We start from the raw sequence: 27,501 nt of genomic DNA, 5'->3' as shown, positions 1-27,501 counted from the left end.
GTTGTCTGAGACCTCTTAAATCACCATAAGGTTGTCTGGACTGGTGCAAGGTGTTCACTTACATTAGTGGACAGCATATACCAGGACAGCCTCTCACAGGGAGTGCACCATAGTTAAAGTTCGGGCATTTGTATAGCGCACTACTCACCCAGAGGGTCTCAAGGCCCTTGGGGAAGGGGTTCATTATTTGTCGAATAGCCAGGTTTTAAGTTCTTTTCTGAAGGAGATGTGGTTTTGAGTAAGGCGGAGGTGAGTGGGGAGTGAGTTCCAGGTCTTGGCAGCAAGGAAGGAGAATGATCTGCCACCCATGGTGGATTTTCGGATGCGCGGGACTGCGGCGAGGGCTTGATTAAACGATCTTAGTTGGCGGGTGGGTTTGTAGAAGGACTGTCGAGTGTTGAGGCATTCGGGTCCTAGATTGTAGAGGGCTTTGTGTGCGTGGGTGAGAAGGCGGAAAGTAATTATTTTGTTGACGGGAAGCCAGTGGAGGTCTTTTAAGTGTCCGGTGATGTGATCTTGGCGAGGGATGTCTAATATGAGTCTCGCTGATGTGTGTTGGATGCGTTGGAGTTTTTTCTGTAATTTTGCTGTGATTCCGCCGTAGAGGGTGTTCCCATAATCCAGTCGACTCGTGACCAGTGCGTGGGTGACAGTCTTTCTTGTCTCGAGGGGGATCCAGCGGAAGATCTTTTTGAGAATGCGAAGTACGTTGAAGCAGGAGGATGAGACAGCGTTGACTTGTCTGGACATCGAGAGAGAGGAGTCTAGGATGAAGCCAAGGTTACGTGCATGGTCTGTGGGAGTGGGTGCTGTGCCCAGATTGGAGGGCCACCAAGAGTCGTACCACGCAGAGGGGGAAGATCCTAGGATGAGCACCTGGGTTTTGTCTGAGTTGAGTTTTAGGCGGCTATGTTTCATCCATTCGGCTACATCTTTCATGCCTTCGTGAAGATTGGTTTTGGCGGTGTTGGGGTCTTTGGTGAGGGAAAGGATTAACTGGGTGTCGTCGGCGTAAGAGATGATGTTGAGGTTGTGTTGACGCGCGATGGAGGCGAGAGGTCTCATGTAAACGTTGAAGAGGGTGGGACTGAGTGAAGATCCTTGTGGTACGCCACAGATGACTTCAGTGGCCTCTGAGTTGAATGGGGGAAGTCGAACTCTTTGAGTTCTCCCAGCGAGGAATGAGATGATCCAGTCCAAGGCTTTTCCTTGTATGCCGATGTTGCTGAGGCGTTGTATAAGGGTGCTGTGGCAGACTGTGTCGAAAGCGGCGGAGAGGTCGAGTAGAATGAGGGCCACAGTTTCTCCGTTGTCTAGTAGTGTTCGGATGTCAGTCTCTGCGATGAGGGCGGTTTCGGTGCTGTGTTTGGCTCGAAACCCGGATTGAGATGGATCGAGGGAGTTGTTGGATTCAAGGAAGGCGGCGAGTTGGCTATTGACGGCTTTCTCAATGACTTTGGCCGGGAATGGGAGGAGGGATATGGGTCGGTAGTTTTTAAGTTCCGAGGGGTCTGCTGTGGGTTTCTTCAGAAGGGCGCAGAGTTTGGCGTGTTTCCAGCTATCTGGAAAGGTGGCAGAGTTGAACGAGCAGTTGATGACTTCACGGAGATGGGGTGCGATGGAGTCCGCTTTGTTGAAGATGTAGTGGGGGCAGGGGTCGGTTGGCGAGCCAGAGTGGATTGAGTTCATTAGGCGGGTGGTGTCTTCAGTGGTGATTGGGTTCCAGTTGCTAAGGTTGTTAGTTGGCGGAGTAGGATCAGAGGGGGGTGGGGAGGGCTGATCGCTAGGGGTATTCTCGAAGCTGTTGTGGATGTCGGCGATTTTGTTGTAGAAGGAGGATAGCGCATCGCAGAGGTCTTGGGAGGGAGTGATGTCGTTGGATGCTGCGGTGGGGTTGGTGAATTCTTTGACGATGCTGAAGAGTTCCTTGCTGTTGTGAGAGTTGTTGTCGAGGCGATCCTTGAATGCTGATTTCTTGGCGGATCGAATCAGTTGGTGGTGTTTGCAGGTGGCTGCCTTGAGGGTGGCCATTTTGTCGGTGGCTGGGTTTTTCTCCATGTTTTCTCCAGGGTGCGGCATAGCTTCTTGGATTTTTTAAGGTCATCGTTGAACCAGGGAGCCTTTTTGCTGGCTGATTTGATCTGGTGCTTTTTCAGGGGTGCTAATTCGTCAGCACTGTGGGTGATCCATTGCTTGAGATTGGTGGCCGCTTGGTTTGGGTCCAGTGAGAGGGTGGGAGGGTTTTGGTTTAGTGATGTGAGGAGTTGGTCGGAGGTGATTTTGTTCCAGTTTCTCAGAGGAATAGGTTGTGGGCGGTTGTGGTTCAGGGTGGATTTGTAGCTGAAGTGAACACAGCTGTGGTCCGTCCAATGGAGAGCTGTGGTGCGATCGAAGGAGATATGCTTGCTGGAAGTGAAGATAGGGTCGAGTGTGTGTCCGGCTAAGTGGGTGGGGGTGTCAACAAGTTGTTTGAGTCCGAGGTTGGCCAGGTTGTCCAGAAGGGTGGTGGTGTTGCTGTCGTGTTTGTTTTCAAGGTGGTAGTTAAGGTCTCCTAAAAGAATGTAGTTCTCGGAGGCGAGGGCATGTGGGCTGACAAAGTCCGTGATGTCCTCGCTGAATTGAGTGCGGGTACCTGGAGGCCTGTAGATGAGGGTGCCTCTAAGTGTGGTCCTGGGGTCGGTGTGGATCTGGAAGTGGAGATGTTCGGCGGTTGCAAGATTATCGTCCAAGCTGGTCGTGATTTTGATGGTGTTCCTGTGGATGATGGCGATGCCTCCTCCTGTTTGATTGGCGCGGTCTTTTCGGATAATCTTGTAAGCGTCCGGTATGGCTATGGCGATGTCGGGAGCTGATGATGTGTTCATCCATGTTTCTGTGAGGAAGGTGATGTCCGGTGACGCAGTGTCGAGTAGGTCCCAGAGTTCAGTTGCGTGTCTGTGGACCGGGCGGGTGTTAAGCAGGATGTACTTCAGGTGGTTAGAGTCGGAGCTGTGTGGAGGAAGTGGGTTTGGTGAGTGTCCTGAAGCAGTTGAACTTGCAGGAGAGGCAGGCGAATGGGCCGTGGGTACGTCCAGGAGTGGTTTCGCAGCATTGTGGTGTGCGTCCGGGGTTGAGGGCGAGGAAAGTTGCGGCATCATATGTGATTTTAGTGGGTTGGGAATGGCGGGGACCAGGGGGATAGGCGCTGGGCGCGGTCCAGGCGGATAGGCGCTGGGCGCGGTCCAGGCGCATGGGGCGCGACCGCTGCGCGTGGACGTTGCGCGTTGATGCATCTGTCATAAGTGGAGAAGTGGAGGGGGCGGAGCGTGGGAGGGGGAGCTGGGAGGCGGGAGCGTAGGGGGAGGGACGGGCTGCAAGCACAACAAAATGGTGGAAGCAACAACAAGGATAACAGGACGCTATGGGCGCAATCAATCAGGCAGCAATTGTGCTTAGGGGCCAATGCGAGTAATGCGATCTAGCGGTGGAGCACACAGGCACAATATAAATGAAATCACTAAGCAAAGCAATGCGGAGCACTATGCCACAGACCGGGTTCCAAATCAATTAAATTAAAGTTATGGCAGTGGGGGAGAAGCAGCGCTACGCACACAGGCACATTTAATTATTATGCACAATGAAAGCAATGCGGAGAGCTACGCCAGAGACCAGAGATCAATTAATAAGTATGGCAGTGGGAAGAAGCAGCGCTATGCACACAGGCAAATTAAAATATTATAAACAATGAAAGCAATGCAGAGCGCTATGCACACAGGCAAATTAAAATATTCTAAACAATGAAAGCAATGCGGAGCGCTACGCCGGAGACCGGGTGCAGAATCAATTAAAAGTATGGCAGTGGGGAGAAGCAGCGCTACGATAACACTACAGCGCTAAGAGGTCGGGAGGCAGGCTGGAGCGACCGCTTCACAAGGAGTCAGGCTGATCAAGGAGGATGTAAGTTTGTAAAAAAGGGGGACTTGCGTTTTCTTTCAAAGGAAGAAAAACCCCTGCCTTAGGTAGAGCTACCACTTTGAAGAACTACACATTTTTATTTCTGAACAAACTGAAATTAAGCTTTTGCCTTGGAAGTTTGCTCCACTCACTTGGAAGTATATTAATCCTGTTCAAGATGTAACAATTTTGAATTGAACTTGAGTGGTCATTTATTTTTCAATTGAATCTAGCCATGCTGCAATTGGGACGAAAATAAGCAGTGCCATGTGTACCCTGGGAAGGAGAAGCTGGAGACCTACAGGGTTATTATTACAACCCTGGTGACAGCTGGAAGGTAAGGGTGTACACTCCGCAATGTTTGTCTTTGGTTTATTGTGGTGGCTGTATACGTTGTCACTCATGTATTCTGATGCAGTTTTGAAGGCCTGTGCAAACTGCATTTCGCAGACAGAAGTTAAGTGGCAGTCCTAGTAGGATAAGCTGAGCACGTAGTATGTTTTTTTTTAGAAACTTTAACATTTTACACATTAACAAATTACCTGTGTTCAACCAATGCCAGCAAAAAATCATGTAGTCCTAAAACACGGTGGTGCAGTTCTAGAAATCGGTCCTACCCCTGATATCCCCCCCCCCCCCCCCCCACCCCCCACCCACCGCAAGCATTAGCCAGGTGGAACAGACATTTAAACCCCCACCTCTTCCGTTCCTGCCTGGCTGCCCACTTCTGAAGAGCTTTGGAGCACGTAGCATGGTTACGTGATCTCGTTCTCTGTGATACCACTTTGATATTATTGTCTGATGGCAGTGGCTTGCAATCAACGACCTCTTTAAGGGTGAGAAGCTAAGTCCACAATATTGAAGCCAAGCAAGACCGTAGCAAAATAAATAATTAAAGCAAAAACTGTTTCTGGGCTAAACATGGACTACTGCATGAAACATAAGAAATCTTGAAAAAAGCTTTTATTTGGATCCTAAGAAATCTTTTTAACCACTGATTGATGGTGTCCATGTATTACTGAGACTGGCTAAGAAATGTGCGTCAGTAATGGTTCTTCACAGCCAAAATTTAGGAACAGGAATGCAAAGCTTTAGGTTTCCGTGCTTTGATCTTCTCAAGGTTTATAAACAAGCTCCTATTCCGCATTGCCAAGTGAAGGATCCTTGTGACTTGGTCTGGTGGGTTTGGAAGTCTTAGGCATTGCATTAAGGCCACAGGACAAATTTGATAGAAATGTACGTCATGAAAAAGCCAAACCTGCTTTTTGAATCTAGTATGGTAACTTCCCTTTACATATAGGACGATTTCCTGAAGGGAGTAGCTTCACTGCATTTGTTGCAGAGGAGGAATGAAGGGTGCATTGAAAATGAAGTCTGGATACTGTGTCTGGGACGTTAACGTGACTTACTCAATTTAATTACCTCTGCCTACAATATTTTGGGTAATTAAATAGGAAAAGCAAAATTAATGAAGGAAGCAAACAGAATATGTTGCAGAGAAGTAAAAAAAAAGCGTGGTTTTAGGGAAAAGTGTAGCATCAGGAAAGGGTCTGCTTAAAATGGAAAAGAGGAATTGGTTGGGCAAAGTTTAGCATACTTTGGGGTGTTGGGCAGCGAGAGGCTGAGAATAATAAAAAAGGTAACAGACAAGAATGAAAGGAGAATATTAATTTAAGGGCCTAATCCACAGGGGAGAAGAGGGTTGTGCCCCTGAAAATTAAATCATTTACTCGATTTCCATCTGAATTTTCAAGAAAAACTGAAACAATTAAACCAATCTCTGTATCCCTAGCAATGGAACTGCCTGGGAATGCAAGCATTTAAGGTAGTTTAGCTAGATGCTGTTTTAGATTTCAGTTCTCAGGATACATGTGGCAGAAAGAAACAAAAGATGGTTGGGCTTGGCAGCCTTCTGAGGTAGCATGTCCTTTAGGATTATTTCCAGATTTGCAAGCTTTGACCAAGATTCTTTGACCTAAACAGATGTTGTTTTTTTTAGTATGTTTGAATGAATGTAAGACGGGGGAGAGAATCTTAAGAAAATCCTTTATTCTTTAGTGAGCATTTTACACCTTACTGTGACTGCATATGCCAGAATTTATATTTTCCTTCATGTTCTGCATTTCTGCCATAGGTCTTTAGTTCAGAGATATGAGTAGATACAGCTATGTTAATAATTGTCTTACTTTGACTCTATTTTCACTTTAGACTTGTTTCTGCAAACTTCCCTCATGGTCACTTTTCCCATGTATTCATTGACGAATCCGGGCATGCCGTGGAGCCTGAATGTGTTATTGCAATAGCAGGTATGGGCATTATGCTTTGAAAACAATAGTTGTGCTGTTGATATCTTTACATTTCTACATCTTTAACTCCTAGCATTTTCAATTGTGAAGTTTCCTCTCATTTTGATGCAATTATGGGAGCCAGAGGTCTTAGAGCACCATTGCGATGAAGGAGCAGAAAGTACTGTTCATTAGAATGAATATTTTATTCTGCTCAATCCCTGAATACACCTTCTGGGAGGTCAAACTTTGAGAGGGTCTGATCTACTGCGTGAACCTAAAACAATATTCTGTTTGAAGAGGTTCACCCCTTTGAGGACCTTTTTAACAGGTGATTTCTTTGTCAATGCCGTAACTTTTTGCAGCATCTCATGAAGCACTTCAAGACTTTATAAATCATTGATAGTGCTTCTCAGTATTGATAAAGATCCAAGAGAAGCCGTCAGCAGAAATCTGCAGTTTAACAGTTTCATTTTTCCATAGGAATAATGGATGCAATGGATCCCCTGACCAACAAAGAAGGAGGACAGCTAGTTCTAGCAGGTGACCCGAAGCAGCTCGGACCAATCTTGAGGTCACCTGTCGCCATCAAACATGGTTTGGGTGAGTCCAAAGGTGCTTGACCTATAAATTTGGGTTTACAAGAAACCTTTGAACTGTACACTTTTGGCTATTCGAATTTGATAAAACTTGAAGATGAAAGGCCTATTCAAATGCAGCTTAATAAAGTGTAGACTTAAAATTGTCTCTTTAATCCTGGGTTGCTGTAGCTGAGATGGGCAGACTATTGAGTAGTGAGATAGTGTTGACATAGTGAAAGAATAATCACAAAATGAGTGCATTTAAAATTGCTAACACCCTTGCTTAGGCCACTGACATTGTTCCGAGGTCGTTTGGCATCTTGGTGGCACTCGGTTTGGCTCCATGACAGATTAAGTAAAGCTCATTTAGTGACCTAAAATCATAGTCACAAAGTTGAGTTTCAAATGTTGCTAGGAAAATAGACCGTGAAATAAGTCGCATGCATTAATATTTAAAGCACCTGGTCAAGGGGTGAATGCTAATGTGTTTTATCTCAAACCAAACTACCTGGGGGTCACCCGATGTTCACCATCAATCTGCCTCCATTGTCTGGACTACCCCAGAGACACCTGTAAGGCTGCCCAGATTCTTTCTGCATACTGAAGCAAATGGATAACAAGGGCCTCATTTACTAACATAGTAGAAAATAATTTATAACTACATTATTTTTGTCTGTACAAAAAGACCTATGGAATCAATATATGAATGAATCAATAGCTTATGTCAGTAGTGGAATTTGTCAAAAAAACACACAACAAAGAGGACACGCAAAAATATAGACATGTATTATATGTGCTTTATGGTGGAGTCAAATCATTTGACATGAGGTACTTAAACTAGCAAAAAGCATACATTCATTGTGTACAGATAAATGATATATACATGAATCTGGTGACAGCCTTTCATAAACTCTTATCAGGAATATAACATTCGAGTTGTGGGTTATATTTTTCTTATTTGAAAATTTTGGGCTAGAAGATGGAACCACAATCTATGGTTTGGTCTCTGGAGCATTAAGTCAACGAGACCATCTTCAGGACTGCATTGCGCAGGAATAGCCTATAGACTCCTAATGATTTCTAAATGGAAAGGAGATAATGCTAAAGGTACGTCTTTATGAATTGGTGGAAAAACACTGCAACAGCATGCATCACACATGCGTTTCTCCCAAATAACTGTGCAGTGTTAACCCAGTGCTCAGTATCATACAAAAGATGCTAATGATTAGTCATGAATAGTAACATACCAGACTCCATGAGAGCAGAACTGGACCAGATGGATTGAAGGTGTAATTTATAAGAGAAGCTAGGTATTGGCATGCATGAAAAACATCTATAGGATTTTGGTACTGTGAATACAAGGGTACTTGCAGCAGTCGTCCAACAAACTTAAAAACATCAACCAGCGATAGTTTGATTTTTGGAATGATTTTAGCTTTATATGCTCAATGCTTCATTAGGTTCAGGAAACTTTGGAAATTACAAATGTGAACAATCAGCAGCAAAATATAAAATATGTTATACTCACTGATGACTCATTCTGTCAGTAACGCTCACCTTTTTGGCATGAATGAATCCACAAGGTGAGCAAAGCAGGCAATTTGCTCACTGGCTGTACAGAACTGGTGTAGGGCAAGTGGTGCTGGGATATATTTAATGATTTCACCCTGAAGTATGCATTGGTGACTCTAAAGAGATTACTAGGGCATTGACATGTGATGGTGAACTCTGTGCAGAAGCAATACAACCATACATTGGTCAGAATATTGGTGTGGTCTTATGCTGGCCACTCTGGACAGGGAGCTCAGCACGTAGGTCAGCATTTTGGGGGTACAACCATCAGCAGACAACTTTTAATTCCTTTTCAAGAGCAAGTGTGGGCACCCAAAAGTGGAGGCCAGTGCCTGGTGATCACCAGAGATATACCAGAAATTTCACCTATGTTGACCCTCTTTTCTGATGCGGCTGAGGGGAAAATAGCCGTAAGAATAGTCTCTGAAACTATTATAGCAGAAGGCTACACTATCTCCAAGTCAGGGGCGAGGATGTGGCTTAACGGCTAGCGGGGACGACATTAAAGCTGGAGAACCAGGTTCGAGTCTGTGAGTCTCTGCAGGGACACTCAACATCCTGTGATTCTGGGCAAATCACTTAATCTATTTGTGCCTACCAGAAATGAATGGAATGTGTCCAGCTGTAACGTAACTGGTGCTCATGTAAAGCGCTCTAAAACCTTTTGGGCAGTTTCCCGCTGTATAAAACTCTTAAATAAATAAAAAAGACTAACCTTTTTCTTAGCAAGTTGTAATCCAGTCTAAATTCAAAGCACTCTCAACTCTAAGTGAGACACAAACTCTGTGTTGTGCTGTCCACTGAGCCAAGACGTAACAAACCACCAATGTTTAAAGTATGGATATTATCATGATTCGGGATAACACATAAAACTTCAGGCTTTCAAAGAGATCTCTGAGAATCTCACAGTTAAAGCAGCATATCCATGAAACTCCAAATCCTACTTACTCCAAACCATAGTGCACCTCACCACTTTCGTTAGCCTCCTCCTGAACAATGTATATTGACCTATTTCCCTTAACCACCATAGGTTAATTCATGTCCATCTCCTTCAACCTCTTCCTTTAAACCCTTATAACTGATGTGAAACTCGGCCTTATTAATGCCAAGTCTGCCCTGAAGCACACAAGACTTGAATACCCTAATTCCTGAATCCAGCTATAATTTAAGCAGCCTTACTGATTGATAAAAGTTGGGGGTTGGGCAGTTGTAGCCTCTCTCTCAAACCTTATCTCACAGGCTTGAGAATTGGAAAGGAAAGCAGGGGAGGCATTTGGTTTAGCAGGCACCTCTCTTTAGATGCATGGATATATCCAACATAACATACCCCTCATTCGAGTGCATAGCAACCAGCTGCTCCATCACCCACAGCACTTCTAATTTTAGCTGTCATATGACATACCCTGAACACAAGTAGAAATGTTGAGAGGAATTCCTTGACCTGACACTTCACTCATATTCTACACTTCACTTAGATTCTAAAACTAGCAAAGTACCAATCACTGGAGACTGTAATCATTGGTTTGAAAGGCCATACTCGAAACCCTGCACTTCATTTGATTCCATTATACAAAAAGTAATGGATTGAATACTTGAATTAATCTCAGCCATGGGTAATTACGTGTGGCACATTTCAACCTATCATTTATACACCATGTCACCTTAGTTTGGACCCAGCTAAATGCAAGTCAGTCTTCACCCTGCTTAATGGGAGCTGTCCAGCCTGAACTGCCAAGCCCGAACCTCCCTGAACCGGAACATAAGCAACCTAGGATTTGTCTCACCCCTGTTACAGACTCATCATGGACTGTCAGGAAGGGAGTGGGCCCAATGTGGTCAACCACATGCTTGACTCCTTACTCTCTTATAAACATAAAACATTGAGCCAGGTTACACATCTGGGAATTAGCTCAGCCTACTTCTTTGACTCTATGATTGTGACCCAATTAATTTACAAAACGATTACCAATAACACCAAATCCTTCCAGGAACTTAAACCTAAGCAAAGAGGACTTTGAGTTAACAAATAAAACAATCAAAAGTCTCCTTCCACACTCCACAGACCCTGCACCCTTGCAGGTATGCATCAAAGCATACCTTCTGCCCTTGAGATTTTAGCCACAGCCAATATCAGAAACCTTAAGGCTGGTAGCATAGCTATGAACAAAATGTTCCCACGAGACCTTGCTTAGGCCACAACAGACAAAAGTGAAACAAGATGCATAGAACAGAACACCTCAAAGCCATCAATAGTTTGAACTAAGCTTTGTATATTTAACTGTTACATAGACCACCAAATCAAACATATGAAATATTCATTCTCTCTCATAAGTTTTCTAAATCAGAGGGGCTAAAAAGCTGCCCTTTCGTGACCCAACACAAAATACCTCCTCAATTTCTTTGAAGTGAAAATCTCCAAGCGACCATCTCCAATGCTTCAGTTTATTCTCTCCATCTTCTTAACCTCCCCTCCACTTTTACAATCTGTCCTCACCTCACTCAGGAATGATTTATTGTTTGACAACATGAGTGGGGGACACTCGTCATATCTATGGACGAGGAGAAGGACATCCTTAGTAGTCCTTGACGTATCCATGGCTTAAGGCAAAATCAACCACAATATTCTACTAGAAAGGCTGGAACCATGGGCATATGTAACCAGACCCGCTGTCTCAACGATACAGTTGCTTCTTATCTGCAGTCGGAATACTAGTATCCGGGTCTGTCAATCATCAGCACACCCTGTTTTAAAGTGTGCTTCAAGGATCATGTTTACCGTTTAACATGTTTTATAAATGAACAAAACAGGTTTTACACTAGTAGGAACCTCGGAATGTAATGTCTATATTATACAGTGGTTCACTTGGAATTCACTTACAATTGACTTTTACTTTGCAGGAGGAAAATAATCCTACATACATTTGTTGTAAAAAATTACGTTCATGCACGCTAGACCTTTTTAAGTGAATTTAATCAGTAGTTACTACAGGCATGAAATGCACACAAAATGAACTGTACAAACAGTAAACAAAACAGATGTGTGCTGTGTTCCATAGTTAAAAACCTAGAAGCAGACACATCTGTATAATTAAAAGCGAGAGAAGCTTTCCAAATGTGTTTTCTTAGTGCACACAATTACAATGCAATGAGAGCACTTTAAGCCCAATTACATGTGTGTTAGGTTGTCGACTGCAGTTTGAACTCGTATGTATTGTGGCGCTCTCATTAGGATGTATAGATAACAGGGTCACCTAGCGGGAGAAGGAATAGGATCCCGCTAAAATCAACCCTGGATAATTGAGAAAGAACTAGATGTAGCTCAAGTATATTACCTGCTGTCAGATGGTACAGAGGCGTGGATTTGAATTCCAATACTAAACAAAATCTGATCTGTGGTTAAAAACAATACATGTATTTAATGGGATTGCAAATAATCTAGTTGCTCAGAGCAATTATGAAAGGGGCATGAAAGTGAAACTCACCAATTTTGGTGTAAAAGTGTGACCTCCTATGTGGAGGTGAAAAAAAGTAATACTCACTTGAGGGTGGTGAGACCAGTAAGTGCAGCATGAAACAAAAGAAACTTGGTGATGCTTCCTGTTAACTGTGTTGAAACTATGAAGCACAAAATGTACTTGTACAAATTTTCACTTACCCTTCAAGCATTGACATGAGTAGGGATAAAACCACATTTTAATGAGCTGTGGTGAAGCGTCAGTCTTGTGAGGATGACTAACACATGCCGCGAGCTAGGGATTAGGACCCTGTTCAATCACTGGCGCTCAGCCGAGCCTTTTACGCTTTTATGGTTCAACGCAGTGAAAAGGAGGGCTTATCTATATTCTTTTGTTTCATACATCGCTATGTGACGTCTATTTGCTTACCTACTAGGAACCTTCACTTTGCGTCTCCTTTTCTGATCATTCATTGAACTTGTACTAAGAAGGAACACTGAGGCAAGTCCTTGCAAGTTAAAGGATGTGATTGATGAAAAGGCCTCCATTATAATTTGTTGACTATGAACACAGTAAGTTGCATTTCAGGAAATTTCTGAAAACTGAAATATTTAGAGTAGGTATTTCTTGAAAGCCTTTAGAAAAGTGTGCCCTCTCTTAAGTGGGATATTTGCTTGTGAATTATGCGATTATATTGATGTCTGCATATAGGAACCAGAATTGGAAAAAGGTAGACCATTATGAGAAAGGTTGTACTGGAGGTTTGTCTTGATCATCTCCATGTAGTGGCCTCTGATCTTGAATTGACAAGGCAGTGGTGCTTTAAGAATTCTGTTTTGAGAACTTTGTGGGTATTAAACATTTTCTGAGGTTGTGTCTTCTTGAACCTTTTGCTTGAAGTTGGGTTTTTGTTTGAATTAATTCATGAAGTCCAGTCTTTGTGGGTGCAGGGGATTACAAATGGTCTCCAGCCACATTGTGTGGGATTATTATTCTGATAGATCCTTTCAATTATTCATCTACTGGATGGTAGTCTTGTTTTGCATTAGAACATCTAGATTCATGTGCACCCCCATTCATATCAGTGAATGTGTTACCAGATATCTCAGGTTGCCCAACCACTAATGCTCGCCATTGGCTCACAAGTCTCGCCACCACCCGGGCCGGATAAAAAAAATATATATATGTATGTATGTATGTATATATATGTATATGTATATGTATATGTATATGTATGTATATGTATATATATGTATATGTATATGTGTGTATATGTATATGTATATATGTATGTAATCATAAATAAATGTTTAATTATTATGTGCTACTAAGTGTTTGACTCAAATAGAACCTTACATCTGTGCTACAAGATGAATTAACATGGACTCTGAGGTAATTAGGCACGGCGCACAGCGTTGGTATTTGAAAAAGATAGCTGAAAGAGTGGATAGAGTAATCAATTTAAGGTGCTCCTACAGGTGACGTAACTGTTCGCTGGTGCGTCCTAAAGGATTGAGGGGTTGAGTGCGCTACTGGGACGTAGGCGCATCCCTGTGATGGGCACACTTATGTGGTACTGTGTGTTGCGAGACAACACAGTGAATTCCAAAAGAAGTTCAAATAAAGTTCCAATGATTAAAGTTTTCGAAATTTAATTAAAGTTTTCCATTGATATGTTTCATATTTCCTTCATATGAGTTGACAGACAATCAATTTTATCACCGTCAGAAACTGAAAGTAGCTCCAATGCATTTCGGACAGGGTGTCCTTTTTCAAGGAGCACTGCAACAAAGAGTATACAAAAATCCAAATCAATACTCGCGATTTGCAGATAAATGCCACAAAATAATTGTGAGGGTTACATATGTGTCTCCGTGAGTCAACCTCATGCACCCTATTAGAGGAGTAGAAGAAATGTGAAATAGTAAGGTCTCACCAAGGTGAACAGATTGGAAAGGAGTGTGATTAGTGGGGATGGGAAACCTAAAGGGCGGTTGGACGGGGGTCGGTGAAAAGAGTGGTTCAAGGTGATAGGTAAATGCGGAGGTAATGTGCCTAGGGGGTGAAAAGATGTGAAAAGAGTTTTAAGGGGAAGTATCTAACGGTAAAGCCAACGGCTCGAAAAAACATGCAAGGCTTACGTAAACGGTTTGAGAGATCACAGCGGTCCTAGAAGAAAAAGGACCGCAAACTTAAAGAACGGAAGGAGAAATGAGTGTTATTAAAGCGGAGAGATTAGTGAGAGACTTACTGGGTCTGGCGGTTAGGCGTAGATGTGAGAATCAGGTTCCTGTGTTGTGAAACTCCACGTAGTGAATGCGGAGTTTTGGTGGAGGGTGGGTAATGGAAGTGGAGGAGGGACTGGGAAGGAAGATGGAAATGGTGTGGCCATCTTGAAAGGGGGAGTGAAACGTGGATAGCCGGGGTAAACCATAGAATAGAAGTGAAGTGAAAGAACAACAATTGGGTACAAACAGCAAAACAGAGTTATTATGCATCATGGAATGCCCACTGTCGGCATTATAAATAACAGCTTAATTCAGTCCGGTCGTTAAGACCAAAAGGTTTCTGTGATTGTAACCTATACATCCATGCTGTTTCTCTTTGCAGAAGAGTCTTATTGTTGTCTCTTCCTTCGACTTTAGGAACAATCTCCAGAACCATGTATTTAAGTTGGGCCACGTTGTGGTTGGCCTCATTGAAGTGGATGGCAATATTGGATTTAGTGTTTTTAGTCTTTGTTAGACTTGTGTTCGTTCAACCTCGTCTTGATTTTCCTGCTCGTTTTGCCCACGTAGGTTTTACCGCATGGGCACTTCAGGAGGTAGATCAAATTGGCAGAGTCGCATGTGGCGTCCACATTGAGTTTGATGTTAAATCCTCTCATGGGGTGACTGACAGAGTTTCCTTTAATTACATTATTGCAATTACTGCAATGGTGGCACAGCCGTGTGCCAGTGTGATTAGCTGAGGTACGTTCAGTTGAGTTCTTGGATAGAATTTATTTGAAGTTCATGGGTCTGGTGTAGGCAAAGATTGGGGGATCCTTGAAGAGGTCCCCGAAATCTGGTTCGGAAGAAAGGATGCGCCAATGTTTCAGTATTATCCTTTTGTAGTTGTTGCTTGAGGTGGAGTACCTAGAGACAAGTACCATTCTCTGATTGTCAGTTTTGGGCTTACTCCGTAGAGCTTCTGTCCGAGGGGTTGCGGAAGTTCGATCAATAGCCTCCTTAAGGATTGTCTCTGGGTAACCTCTGCTACGAAATCTAGATGCCATGGATGAAATTTGGTTTGTCCTGGTGTCTGGATCAGAGACAATGCGGGTTACTCTCAACATCTGGCTGTAAGGCAAGTGTCTTTTTAAGGAGTTTTGGTGAAAGGTACTAAAAAGTAGAGCGTTGTTGCGGTCAGTAGTCTTTCGGAAAAGGTCTGTCTGTATTCCTTGAGGAGTAATTTTAATGAGGACGTCCAAAAAAGCCATCTCCTGATGGTTGATATTCCAGGTGAAATCTATTCGATCGTCTTTGGTGTTAAGGTCCGTTAGGGCAAGTTCTAAGCTCTCTTGAGAGTCCTTCCAGATGAAGAACAGGTCGTCAATATAACGTACATAAAGTTTGAGATTGTCCATCCAGGTTTTGTTCTTGTAAATATGGTTAAGTTCGAAATTGCCCATGTATAGATTAGCGTAGGTGGGAGCCGCTCAATTGCCCATAGCCATTCCGGACATTTGTAGGTACCAGGTTTCCTCATGTTTGAAATAACTGTGATATAAAGTGTATATCATCAGTTCAAGAATGAATGGTTTCAAAGAATCGCTGATTTCAGATGAAAGTAAGGCCTGTTCCACCGCGTTGATCCCCCCCTTCATGGGGGATGGAGGTATATAAGCTTCTCACATCGGCTGTACATAGAATTAGTTTCTCGTTTTCAAGGAATTGTACAGTAGATAGTTTGTTCAACAACTGTGTGGTATCTTTAATGTAGCTGGGTAGGCTTATAACCATTGGTTGCAGGTAACGATCTATGAATTTGCCAGTAGGTTCATGGATTGAGCCTCTGGTCGAGACGATTGGGCAAAACGGGGGATCCATCAGGTTTTTATGAATTTTGGGCAGCATAGTAATAGATGGACTTCGAGGATGTTCTGTGATCAGGTATCTCTTTGTTCTGTCGTCAATGACTCCATCTGTTGTGGCTTTGTCAACAATGGTCAGTAGTTCCGTTTTGTACTCATTGGTGGGATTACCATCTAGCGGTAAGTAAACATTAGAATCCGTGACTTGTTCTATTGTTCTCTGGTTGTACAGTTCCGTATTGAGGATGACAAGGGCGCCTCCTTTATCTGCTTTCAAGCATTTGATGGAAGGATTCCGTGCAATGTTTTTTAGGGTATCCATGTCTTTGTTGGTAATGTTCTTACGAGTCTTTTTGCGGAAAGTGATTTTGGAGATGTCCTGTTTCACAAGGGTCTCGAAGGTGTCGATGCTTTTGTGGCTGACAGGTGGTACAAAAGTGCTAGAAGGCCGTAAGCCCATAAGTTGGTCAGGTTTTGGATCAATGGGAGGATCTAGGATATTCTCAAAGAAGTGTTTAAGTCTTAGTTTCCTTGTGAGTTTGAACGTACTCACGTCTAGTTCAAGTAAGTTAGTGTCGCTGGTGGGAACGAATGACATGCCTTTTTGGAGGATCCTTGTTTCATGATCAGTGAGGTGGACATTCGAGATATTAATTACTAGCGATGCTTCCTGGTTTTCTTGTTGGGCTTCAGGGGTTGTTGGGTGTCTGCGTTGTTTTTTGCCGGCCCTTTTGCCCCGTCTGGGTCTGCGGTTTTGTCTGGGCCTTCCTCTAAAAAAGACTCGGCGGTAGTCAAATCAATGTTTTGTGTTAGAGGTGTTTCACTGGATGGAGGAGTAGATGTTGATGCTCCTGTGGAGGTTCTTTTTGGTGGACGGTTGGTGCTATCACTCCCTGAGGATGAGGTGTCTGTGTTGGGGTTGAAGGGTTTGTTCCTACGACGTTGGGCGTAGACATCCGCCCATGTATACACCTCTCCTAGTTTGTAATCCAAGGTGTCCAGACGAAATTTGCGTATCTTACGTTCATTTATTTCTTTTGTGTGCTTGTCCAGTTGTACATTGATTTCTTCGAGTGTAGCGGTCAATTCTTCAGGGGTGCTTAGTTCCTTTAGCTCACTTTCAATGGTAGTGATTTCATGGGTGAGTTCAGTTAGGATACCAGACAGTTCCTCCACAATTAATAAGATTAGGTCCAGACTACACTTGTTGAGGATGGCATTCCATCTCTCAATGAATGTTTTGGAGTTCTTACAAAGGGACGGTTTCAGGGCAATCCGTAGGCCACGGGGAATGCGGAGTACCTTGTGGTACTTTATCAAGGTGTTGGCATGTAATTTTTGGTTAATGCGGCGTCTTGATAGGTATAAAAGTTGCTTGATGCATTGTTCCTTTGTTCTGCTGGTTGCAGTCTGGGTTAGGTCTTCGTTGATAAGGGCGTATATTCTCTCTGTTGCATCAGTGTCAAAAGCTAGGGTTTCAGCTCGGGCTTCCGGCGATTTGGAAATTTCTTCGTACTGCATGTTGAGAAAGTGCGTGCTGCCCACCCCGAGAACAGTAGGGGTGAAAATAGACTGAGGTAATTAGGCACGGCGCACAGCGTTGATATTTGAAAAAGTTAGCTGAAATCACTACCATTGAAAGTGAGCTAAAGGAACTAAGCACCCCTCCCTGAAGAATTGACCGCTACACTCGAAGAAATCAATGTACAACTGGACAAGCACACAAAAGAAATAAATGAACGTAAGATACGCAAATTTCGTCGGGACACCTTGGATTACAAACTAGGAGAGGTGTATACATGGGCGGATGTCTACGCCCAACGTCGTAGGAACAAACCCTTCAACCCCAACACAGACACCTCATCCTCAGGGAGTGATAGCACCAACCGTCCACCGAAAAGAACCTCCACAGGAGCATCAACATCTACTCCTCCATCCAGTGAAACACCTCTAACACAAAACATTGATTTGACTACCGCCGAGTCTTTTTTAGAGGAAGGCTCAGACAAAACCGCAGACCCAGACGGGGCAAAAGGGCCGGCAAAAAACAACGCAGACACCCAACAACCCCTGAAGCCCAACAAGAAAACCAGGAAGCATCGCTAGTAATTAATATCTCGAATGTCCACCTCACTGATCATGAAACAAGGATCCTCCAAAAAGGCATCTCATTCGTTCCCACCAGCGACACTAACTTACTTGAACTAGACGTGAGTACGTTCAAACTCACAAGGAAACTAAGACTTAAACACTTCTTTGAGAATATCCTAGATCCTCCCATTGATCCAAAACCTGACCAACTTATGGGCTTACGGCCTTCTAGCACTTTTGTACCACCTGTCGGCCACAAAAGCATCAACACCTTCGAGACCCTTGTGAAACATGACATCTCCAAAATCAATTTCCGCAAAAAGACTCGTAAGAACATTACCAACAAAGACATGGATACCCTAAAAAACATTGCACGGAATCCTTCCATCAAATGCTTGAAAGCAGATAAAGGAGGCACCCTTGTCATCCTCAATACGGAACTGTACAACCAGAGAACAATAGAACACGTCACGGATTCTAATGTTTACTTACCGCTAGATGGTAATCCCACCAATGAGTACAAAACGGAACTACTGACCATTGTTGACAAAGCCACAACAGATGGAGTCATTGACGACAGAACAAAGAGATACCTGATCACAGAACATCCTCGAAGTCCATCTATTACTATGCTGCCCAAAATTCATAAAAACCTGATGGATCCCCAGTTTCGCCCAATCGTCTCGACCAGAGGCTCAATCCATGAACCTACTGGCAAATTCATAGATCGTTACCTGCAACCAATGGTTATAAGCCTACCCAGCTACATTAAAGATACCACACAGTTGTTGAACAAACTATCTACTGTACAATTCCTTGAAAACGAGAAACTAATTCTATGTACAGCCGATGTGAGAAGCTTATATACCTCCATCCCCCATGAAGGGGGGATCAACGCGGTGAAACAGGCCTTACTTTCATCTGAAATCAGCGATTCTTTGAAACCATTCATTCTTGAACTGATGATATACACTTTATATCACAGTTATTTCAAACATGAGGAAACCTGGTACCTACAAATGTCCGGAATGGCTATGGGCAATTGTGCGGCTCCCACCTACGCTAATCTATACATGGGCAATTTCGAACTTAACCATATTTACAAGAAAAAAACCTGGATGGACAATCTCAAACTTTATGTACGTTATATTGACGACCTGTTCTTCATCTGGAAGGACTCTCAAGAGAGCTTAGAACTTGCTCTAACGGACCTTAACACCAAAGACGATCGAATAGATTTCACCTGGAATATCAACCATCAGGAGATAGCTTTTTTGGACGTCCTCATTAAAATTACTCCTCAAGGAATACAGACAGACCTTTCCCGAAAGACTACTGACCGCAACAACGCTCTACTTTTTAGTAGCTTTCACCAAAACTCCTTAAAAAGACACTTGCCTTACAGCCAGATGTTGAGTAACCCGCATTGTCTCTGATCCAGACACCAGGACAAACCAAATTTCATCCATGGCATCTAGATCTCGTAGCAGAGGTTACCCAGAGACAATCCTTAAGGAGGCTACTGATCGAACTTCCGCAACCCCTCGGACAGAAGCTCTACGGAGTAAGCCCAAAACTGACAATCAGAGAATGGTACTTGTCTCTAGGTACTCCACCTCAAGCAACAACTACAAAAGGATAGTACTGAAACATTGGCGCATCCTTTCTTCCGAACCAGATTTCGGGGACCTCTTCAAGGATCCCCCAATCTTTGCCTACACCAGACCCATGAACTTCAAAGAAATTCTACCCAAGAACTCAACTGAACGTACCTCAGCTAATCACACTGGCACACGGCCGTGCCACCATTGCAGTAATTGCAATAATGTAATTAAAGGAAACACTGTCAGTCACCCCATGAGAGGATTTAACATCAAACTCAATGTGGACGCCACATGTGACTCTGCCAATTTGATCTACCTCCTGAAGTGCCCATGCGGTGTAACCTACGTGGGCAAAACGAGCAGGAAAATCAAGACGAGGTTGAACGAACACAAGTCTAACATAAGGACTAAAAACACTAAATCCAATATTGCCATCCACTTCAATGAGGCCAACCACAACGTGGCCCAACTTAAATACATGGTTCTGGAGATTGTTCCTAAAGTCGAAGGAAGAGACAACAATAAGACTCTTCTGCAAAGAGAAACAGCATGGATGTATAGGTTACAATCACAGAAACCTTTTGGTCTTAACGACCGGACTGAATTAAGCTGTTATTTATAATGCCGACAGTGGGCATTCCATGATGCATAATAACTCTGTTTTGCTGTTTGTACCCAATTGTTGTTCTTTCACTTCACTTCTATTCTATGGTTTACCCCGGCTATCCACGTTTCACTCCCCCTTTCAAGATGGCCACACCATTTCCATCTTCCTTCCCAGTCCCTCCTCCACTTCCATTACCCACCCTCCACCAAAACTCAGCATTCACTACGCGGAGTTTCACAACACAGGAACCTGATTCTCACATCTACGCCTAACCGCCAGACCCAGTAAGTCTCTCACTAATCTCTCCGCTTTAATAACGCTCATTTCTCCTTCCGTTCTTTAAGTTTGCGGTCCTTTTTCTTCTAGGACCGCTGTGATCTCTCAAACCGTTTACGTAAGCCTCGCATGTTTTTTCGAGCCGTTGGCTTTACCGTTAGATACTTCCCCTTAAAACTCTTTTCACATCTTTTCACCCCCTAGGCACATTACCTCCGCATTTACCTATCACCTTGAACCACTCTTTTCACCGACCCCCGTCCAACCGCCCTTTAGGTTTCCCATCCCCACTAATCACACTCCTTTCCAATCTGTTCACCTTGGTGAGACCTTACTATTTCACATTTCTTCTACTCCTCTAATAGGGTGCATGAGGTTGACTCACGGAGACACATATGTAACCCTCACAATTATTTTGTGGCATTTATCTGCAAATCGCGAGTATTGATTTGGATTTTTGTATACTCTTTGTTGCAGTGCTCCTTGAAAAAGGACACCCTGTCCGAAATGCATTGGAGCTACTTTCAGTTTCTGACGGTGATAAAATTGTCTGTCAACTCATATGAAGGAAATATGGAACATATCAATGGAAAACTTTAATTAAATTTCGAAACCTTTAATCATTGGAACTTTATTTGAACTTCTTTTGGAATTCACTGTGTTGTCTCGCAACACACAGTACCACATAAGTGTGCCCATCACAGGGATGCGCCTACGTCCCAGTAGCGCACTCAACCCCTTAACATGGACTCTGCCACCACTTTCCACCCATAACTTAATTGACCATGTTCTGTGCAGAAGATCAAAGCAAATGTGTGATGGTGCCATACTGTGAAAGACATGAATGTAAGAGAAAGATTTACTGCATATTTTGAAAGGGTTCCCAAGGTATTGCAACCATAAGGAATTGTTTAAGTCTATTTATGAAAAGGCCATCCATTTGGTTTGTTCTTGTAAACTAAGGTGAAGTCTTCTTCCTATTTGACTTCAATAGTATGCTAAACAACTTCTTTCCTCTCTTTTAGACATGTCCTTACTGGAAAGACTCATGACCCAGAACTCCCTTTATCAAAAGACTGACGGAAGTTTTAATTCAGTGTTTGTGACTAAGTTACTGCAAAACTACAGGTTGGTCTTAAAGATTGTATGCTTGTAGTTTGTAAAACAAGGCATGATGGTGCACTAGTCACTTTACATTCTTTGCAATTATTTGTAGTATGGGCTCTTTCCAAAGAAGCTTCACTCTCCTGTAGCCATAGATGAAGCCAGTTGGAAAGATGTGGACCAAATTAAACTTGTTAAATGCTACAACTGAGTGCCTGGTGTCAGAACGTTTACAGTAATTAAGTTTTAACTTGACGACTGAAACTACAAGCATGCTCATATTAACATGATTAGGATGGGGTGGAACTTGAGCAATAAGATAAAGACCCAGTAAATACATTCAAATTGTGACACAATATAACCAGGAAATATAACTTTCAGGTGTGGGGGGGGGGGGAGGGGGTGCACTTTGTGTCTAGGACCACATTAATGGACGTTAGTATTTAGGTGGTTTGGTCCACTTGCTGCACAAAAAAAATCACTTTGGATTTAACATTTTGTTTCATCCAGCCTCAAATGTGCTAGTCATTGGAACCTTTTGGTGACCACCATCTTTCTCACGTCTAAGACCTATTTCGGTGTTGTCAGCTTACATATGGAATGTCAATCACTTAGCAACTAGAAACTGTGCTGGAGTGGTAAATATATGAATATATATTCAACATGATTTTTGATTGGGCAGAGCCTTATGGCACCCAGCAAGAAATCTTGAAGGTTGAGGACATGAAAGAATCAACATTTACTGGGTGAATACAGTCTGGGAATATGTGAGGCAAACCCCTGAGGAGCTCTAAATGCCTACCCAGCACTTTAAGTAGCCAAGTAGCTTTGAGTCGAGTTCCAATTGCCACAGGCAAAATGGCGTCCGTTCGCGTTCAGCTGGGCCGCTTAATATTCCGAACACCCATCCAGCAACTGGTACCTATCTGACTTGCTGGGGCTTGCATTTTTTCCCCCGGGGACATTAGGGGGTTAAATCCAGGGCCTTCCCACCCCCACCCCCACCTCTCCGTCTCAGTCAGTGCTGGGCAGACTGTTTTTCCCTTGCCAGCTGGCTGAGCTTGCCACCAGAGGAGCATTCGTTGGAACTGGGAATGCAGCTGACTTCAGCCCAGAGGGGGCAGAGTCGACTGATCACCACTGAGGGCCGACTAAGCCGTCGCAACCCCTGAGGAGAAGAGGGCACTAGCTTTCTCTGTGGGGTGCCCTGATGTGCTAGGGCCCCAGAGACATGCAAAACACCACCTTCATGGCCTGGGAGGCTGGCACTGATTAAGTGAAGAGAACAACACAACGCTACCAGCCAGACTCCATGTGGACAGTGCACCTTCAGCTGCATGTCCCATTGTACACACGTTTGAAACTACTGAGGGAGGCAGACACTGATGGTCCCCCCCCTCCTCTTACAGTGTGCTCTCCCCCACCCCCCTTGGCACAAAGGACCCCACATCTGCTGAGGAGTGCTATGGCTGGTGCTATGGTGTGCCCCTTTGCACCACGGGAATGCAGGGTGCTACCTTCTCGGCCTGAATGGCCGAGTAAGGAGGGACAGAGGGTGATGCCACACAGCTGGCCCTCCACTTCCAACCATGCTCCCCGTGGACACTGCACGCCTCATTGCACACACCAGCTTGGAGCTGCTGAAGGTAGCGCGGATGGTTCTCACTCCCACCTTCTTTTTCAGTGTGCCTCCCCCCACCCATTGGTGCGAAGCAATCCATGGACCGTTTGGATGCAAGGGTCCAGTTGGCCACTGTGATGGGCCCAGGACAGTCTCCCCCTTACTTAAACTTGGAGACACTTCTAGTCCTGAGATTGTGGCTTAAGGATATGACCCCCACATGGACATGTTTCTCTGCTGGCACTGGAACCAGAGGAGTTGCTGCTGATTCCCTCCTCCCCCCTCACCCCCAACCCTCCCATTGGTCCTCCTTGGGTTGTACAGCCCAGTCCCCATGGTTAAGGGCAAGCATGTAGGCACCGGCCGTTTTGCAAAATTTGACAAGTTCACCTCGCCCACTGGTGGACCCTGAGAGGCAATGGAGCTTGGACCCAACCAAGTTGCCCTAGAAATGATCCTTCAAGCTATCAGGACCTTCCAGGCCGCACTGGAGGATCGAATTGGGGGAGTGACGGTGGCTGTATCCTTGCTGTGACAAGATCTGTGCATCCTTTCACACCGCACCAATGAAGCCAAGGAATGTATTTCATTAGCAGAGGACCAGCTCTGCTCTATCAAGGCCAACGACACTAAACTCAAATCAACAATAAAGAAGCTGCAACTATGTGCAGGGGATGCCAAGGCCAGATCACTCCCAAACAACCTCTGACTGGTGGGGTTGCCCAAGGGTCAGAAGAGCCCACATCTAAAGTCATTCCTGACTGACTTGTTTAGATCCTGGATGCCCCCTAAATCCCTCTCTCCCTGCTTTATACTGCAACATGCCTACCTGGTCCTGGTAACCAAGCCCCCAACTCGCGCCCTTCCACGCCTTCTCAACTACGCAGACCGAGATTCTGTACTTCATGAGGTTTGGGAAAGAGTCTTGACCCTGCTCTCCATGCCACTGGACTCAAGCTATACTGGCTGAAGAGGGGTGAAATCCCGAAACCGGTCCTAGGATGCTTGTTTCCAGTCCAGGGAGGACCTGCCCTGGCATTTTGGGCTGGACTATTGGGCGCAGGGTCTACCTGATTTGCTTATGGCTGGGTCCAAACTGGAATGGAATGGTGAGCAAACAAAAACGATGGATGTAGGTCCAGAACTCTGTACTGGGGTGAATGTATGACATTGTTCTGCATTCTGTCCATCAATTCTTTTTACATGCAGAAAATGGCCACTCCATAGGTGCCTGGCTTGGCGCCGTCCCCACCAATCACAACGCTGCCATTGCAGCGTTGTGTTTGGCTTAGGGGAGGGAGACTGCCTGCTTTTTGCAAGAAGCTGAGAAGCAGGCACAACGCAGGAACATATCGGGCCTGCTAAGGTAAGTTTTACTTTTTTTATTTTTATTTTTTTAAATAATTAAAATGTAACCCCCTCACCCTTCCTTGAGCGACCCCCTCCTCCCTCCTGACATATTATTTCTCCAACATGATCATTATAGAACGGAGATCGTGGTTTAAATTATTGATGAGGCTTCAAGAGATCTATGCGCTTTTTGGCACAAAGTGCCTTCGTCAGGGTAGCCTGTAGACTGTAGGATAGCTGAAAATATAAATATTAGTCTAAACCCATGACCGCAAAACTTTCAGACTCAAAATTAAGGAAGAAACAAAAGAATGTGCTAGGTTGGTTTTGTCAGATATCAGAACCTTTACCACCGGTGCAAGAACAAACCAAGAATAGTTATTCACCCGTGACAGATATCCCCACTGAGAAATTTAGGGGAAGAATAACAAATCCGATAGACTAGAAATTAACAGATTAGGACAAGATGCATATTACGTAAGGTTTGGGTGCAAATCATCAAAGCCACCAGGATGCAGACCCACCCCAAAGATCAAATGCATAAAAAAGCGTAAAGTGAGTGCTGGTAAGTGCTCATTAATGTGAAGTAGTTACCAATAAAGGAATAGTGGCGCTTTTGGTAGCTGTCTCTTACCCAACATATGACTGGAAGCAGGTCTATCCTTTTAAAAAAGCTTTCTCTTCTGTTGTCTATGCTCTGCCACGTGACATTTTTCCTCACTGCCTATCTTCAGCTGTAGTTGTGAGACTTTTGTGTGTGTGTGTGTGTGTGTGTGTGTGAGATCTGGCCAACTTAAAAGGATTTTTTCCTTAACTGTAATTAGGTATTTTGGCAGTAGTAGATCAAGGGTATGTCCCCATTGCTGTGTTGGGCCATTTGAGTTGTTCTAGTCCTATTGTTTCGTAGGAGCCTAAGAACTCTTTGCAGCAGGGGATGTCTTATCCTCTGCCCAGATTTGAGATGATTTTCAGAAAATGCCGCCCCTGAGGGTCGTTGGCACAGAACTCCTAAGAATGACTTACCATCTTTCAACTTTAGAGAAAAGCCTAACCTCTCTACCCCGACATGTTATCCATGTGTAAAGTGGCATTTTCCCATTTTTCTTTAAAACTCCACACCCCCCCTCCCCTTATGTCTGGTATTGGTTGGTGGATAACTTTAAAACCTGGGGGGCAGGTTGTTCCAAAATCAATGTTGGACTCCAGGGGGGATCCATGTCTCAGTACAAATAGCATGCCCAATTCATTAGTCTCTAGTAGAATATTTATTTTTACTAAGTGCTTTACGGCTGATCGTTCATTTACTAACCCGCATCTGATTAGCTCGTGTCCTACCTTTGTGTTAAATTGAGTGACCATTCGTTTTTCATTGAAATCGATTTTTTTTCTGTTTACATTGTCTTTGGTAAAGACTAACCTTAACGGTTTTAATTTCTTACTTGAGAGCTTAATCCGTTCTCTGTCTTGACTGCTCTGTGTTCACCTGACAGTATGGCTTGCGCTGTGCAGACAGGCTTGCCTTTGGCTCGCCCTGTGCTACCGAAGACTCCAGTTGAGCATCAAAAGGGAACATTGGAAACAAACTCTGGTTCTCTTGTCTCCAGTGGTGGTGATGGAACTTGAGGTGGCGAGGGGGGCGGTGGCGCAGGGGATCAGGATGTTGATTGGTTGGTGGGGGAGGAGACCTATATGGGGGTCATCAACGTGAATACGTGGCCACGTTTGGGACCTGAAGTCAATTAGTTGGGTTTTGGGGCCTTAGATCCTTTGAATTAGGAAGTATGGGATGGGGGTAGTTGGGTGAGTTTGGGGGCTGTTCTAGTTTTACCAGTTTAGAGCAGAACTGCCTTATAACCCACGGGGAAGAATGCCTACTCTTGCAACACATTACTGTCATTTTATACGCATGTCAGCTGATTGCAAAATCATTTCTTGGAACGTTAACTGACTGAACAGGATCAAACTAGGTGCAGTCCTGCAGTACCCCAAAAACCATAGACCCCGGATACTCCTACTGCAGGTAACCTACCTACTGGGTACTAAGTGTGGATTCCTAGGTAGTCACTGCTTCTCCAGGGTCTACCATGGAGGGTTCACATCAGGCTCTAGAGGGGTGGTGATCTTGCTGCATGTTACCATTCCTTTTACAGTCACCAACACATACACTGATTCCTTAGACTGCAATGTGGGAGTGTCGTGCCTGTTGGAGGGAGAGGCCTGGTCCTTTGTGAGCGTACTTATCCCACAGACATTGACTACCCTATCCGCCGTGATCCAGGAGCCCCCTGTGAGTAAATTGGTCATAGGAGGGGCCTTCAATGCCATTATTGACCCAGAATTGGACGTCTATACTTCAGGCCCCTGCCTCCGAACTACCCCCGCCAGTCTAGACCTTTTCACTGGGGCTGGCAGATGTATGGAGAATGCAGCACCCAACCACCTGAGCGTACACTTATTACTCCAGCTTGCACTCCAGGTTACTCCAGTTCTTCTTCCTCGACGCCGATAGACCGGCAATATAGTCCTCAGGTGCCTTTCTTACCCCTTTCAAGTAGAACTGATCCTAGCAGGTTTCCTAAACATCTGGGATCACCAGTGGTGACTGAGCACACACAGACTGAATGATTGCTGTTTTGCAGACCAAATATAGGAAGGCACTTTGCCCTCAATGTCGTCTTTGCCTACTTCATCTCCTGTGATACTTTAGGAGGTGCTATTTTTATTTTGGTGCTCAAGTGATCTTTGGGCCACCAAACGTTTTATAGTTTAGTAATCCCAATTTGTTCCCAATTCTGGAAGCACTACAGGTTTCTGATGATGCACTTGTCCAAAGCGAAGTCTCCTTAGACAACACCTTCCCAACTTAGCTGCAGCCGACTTCCATGCATGCCCTTGTGGATCCCATGAGGTAGTTGGACATCCTACCCCAATTAAAGCATTAGAATAT

The 27,501-nt window shown here is 44.3% G+C and overlaps 1 protein-coding gene across 1 annotated transcript in view; it reads left to right on the top strand.

The window, feature by feature from the left end:
* Window positions 1–27,501, top strand: part of MOV10 (Mov10 RNA helicase) — a 360,143-nt gene that overhangs the window by 239,697 nt on the left and 92,945 nt on the right. Inside the window, exons 12-15 of the mRNA XM_086923342.1 lie at window positions 4,167–4,270; window positions 6,142–6,239; window positions 6,702–6,821; window positions 21,505–21,607. Of these exons, the coding sequence (XP_086779468.1) occupies window positions 4,167–4,270; window positions 6,142–6,239; window positions 6,702–6,821; window positions 21,505–21,607 (425 nt within the window). The remainder of the gene's footprint in view (window positions 1–4,166; window positions 4,271–6,141; window positions 6,240–6,701; window positions 6,822–21,504; window positions 21,608–27,501) is intronic.

Source organism: Lissotriton vulgaris, chromosome 5 (genome assembly GCF_964263255.1).
Source record: "Lissotriton vulgaris chromosome 5, aLisVul1.2, whole genome shotgun sequence".
Lineage (NCBI taxonomy): Eukaryota > Metazoa > Chordata > Amphibia > Caudata > Salamandridae > Lissotriton > Lissotriton vulgaris.
The sequence above is the reverse complement of the archived record's forward strand: the minus strand, read 5'-3'. Positions and strand labels throughout refer to the sequence as shown.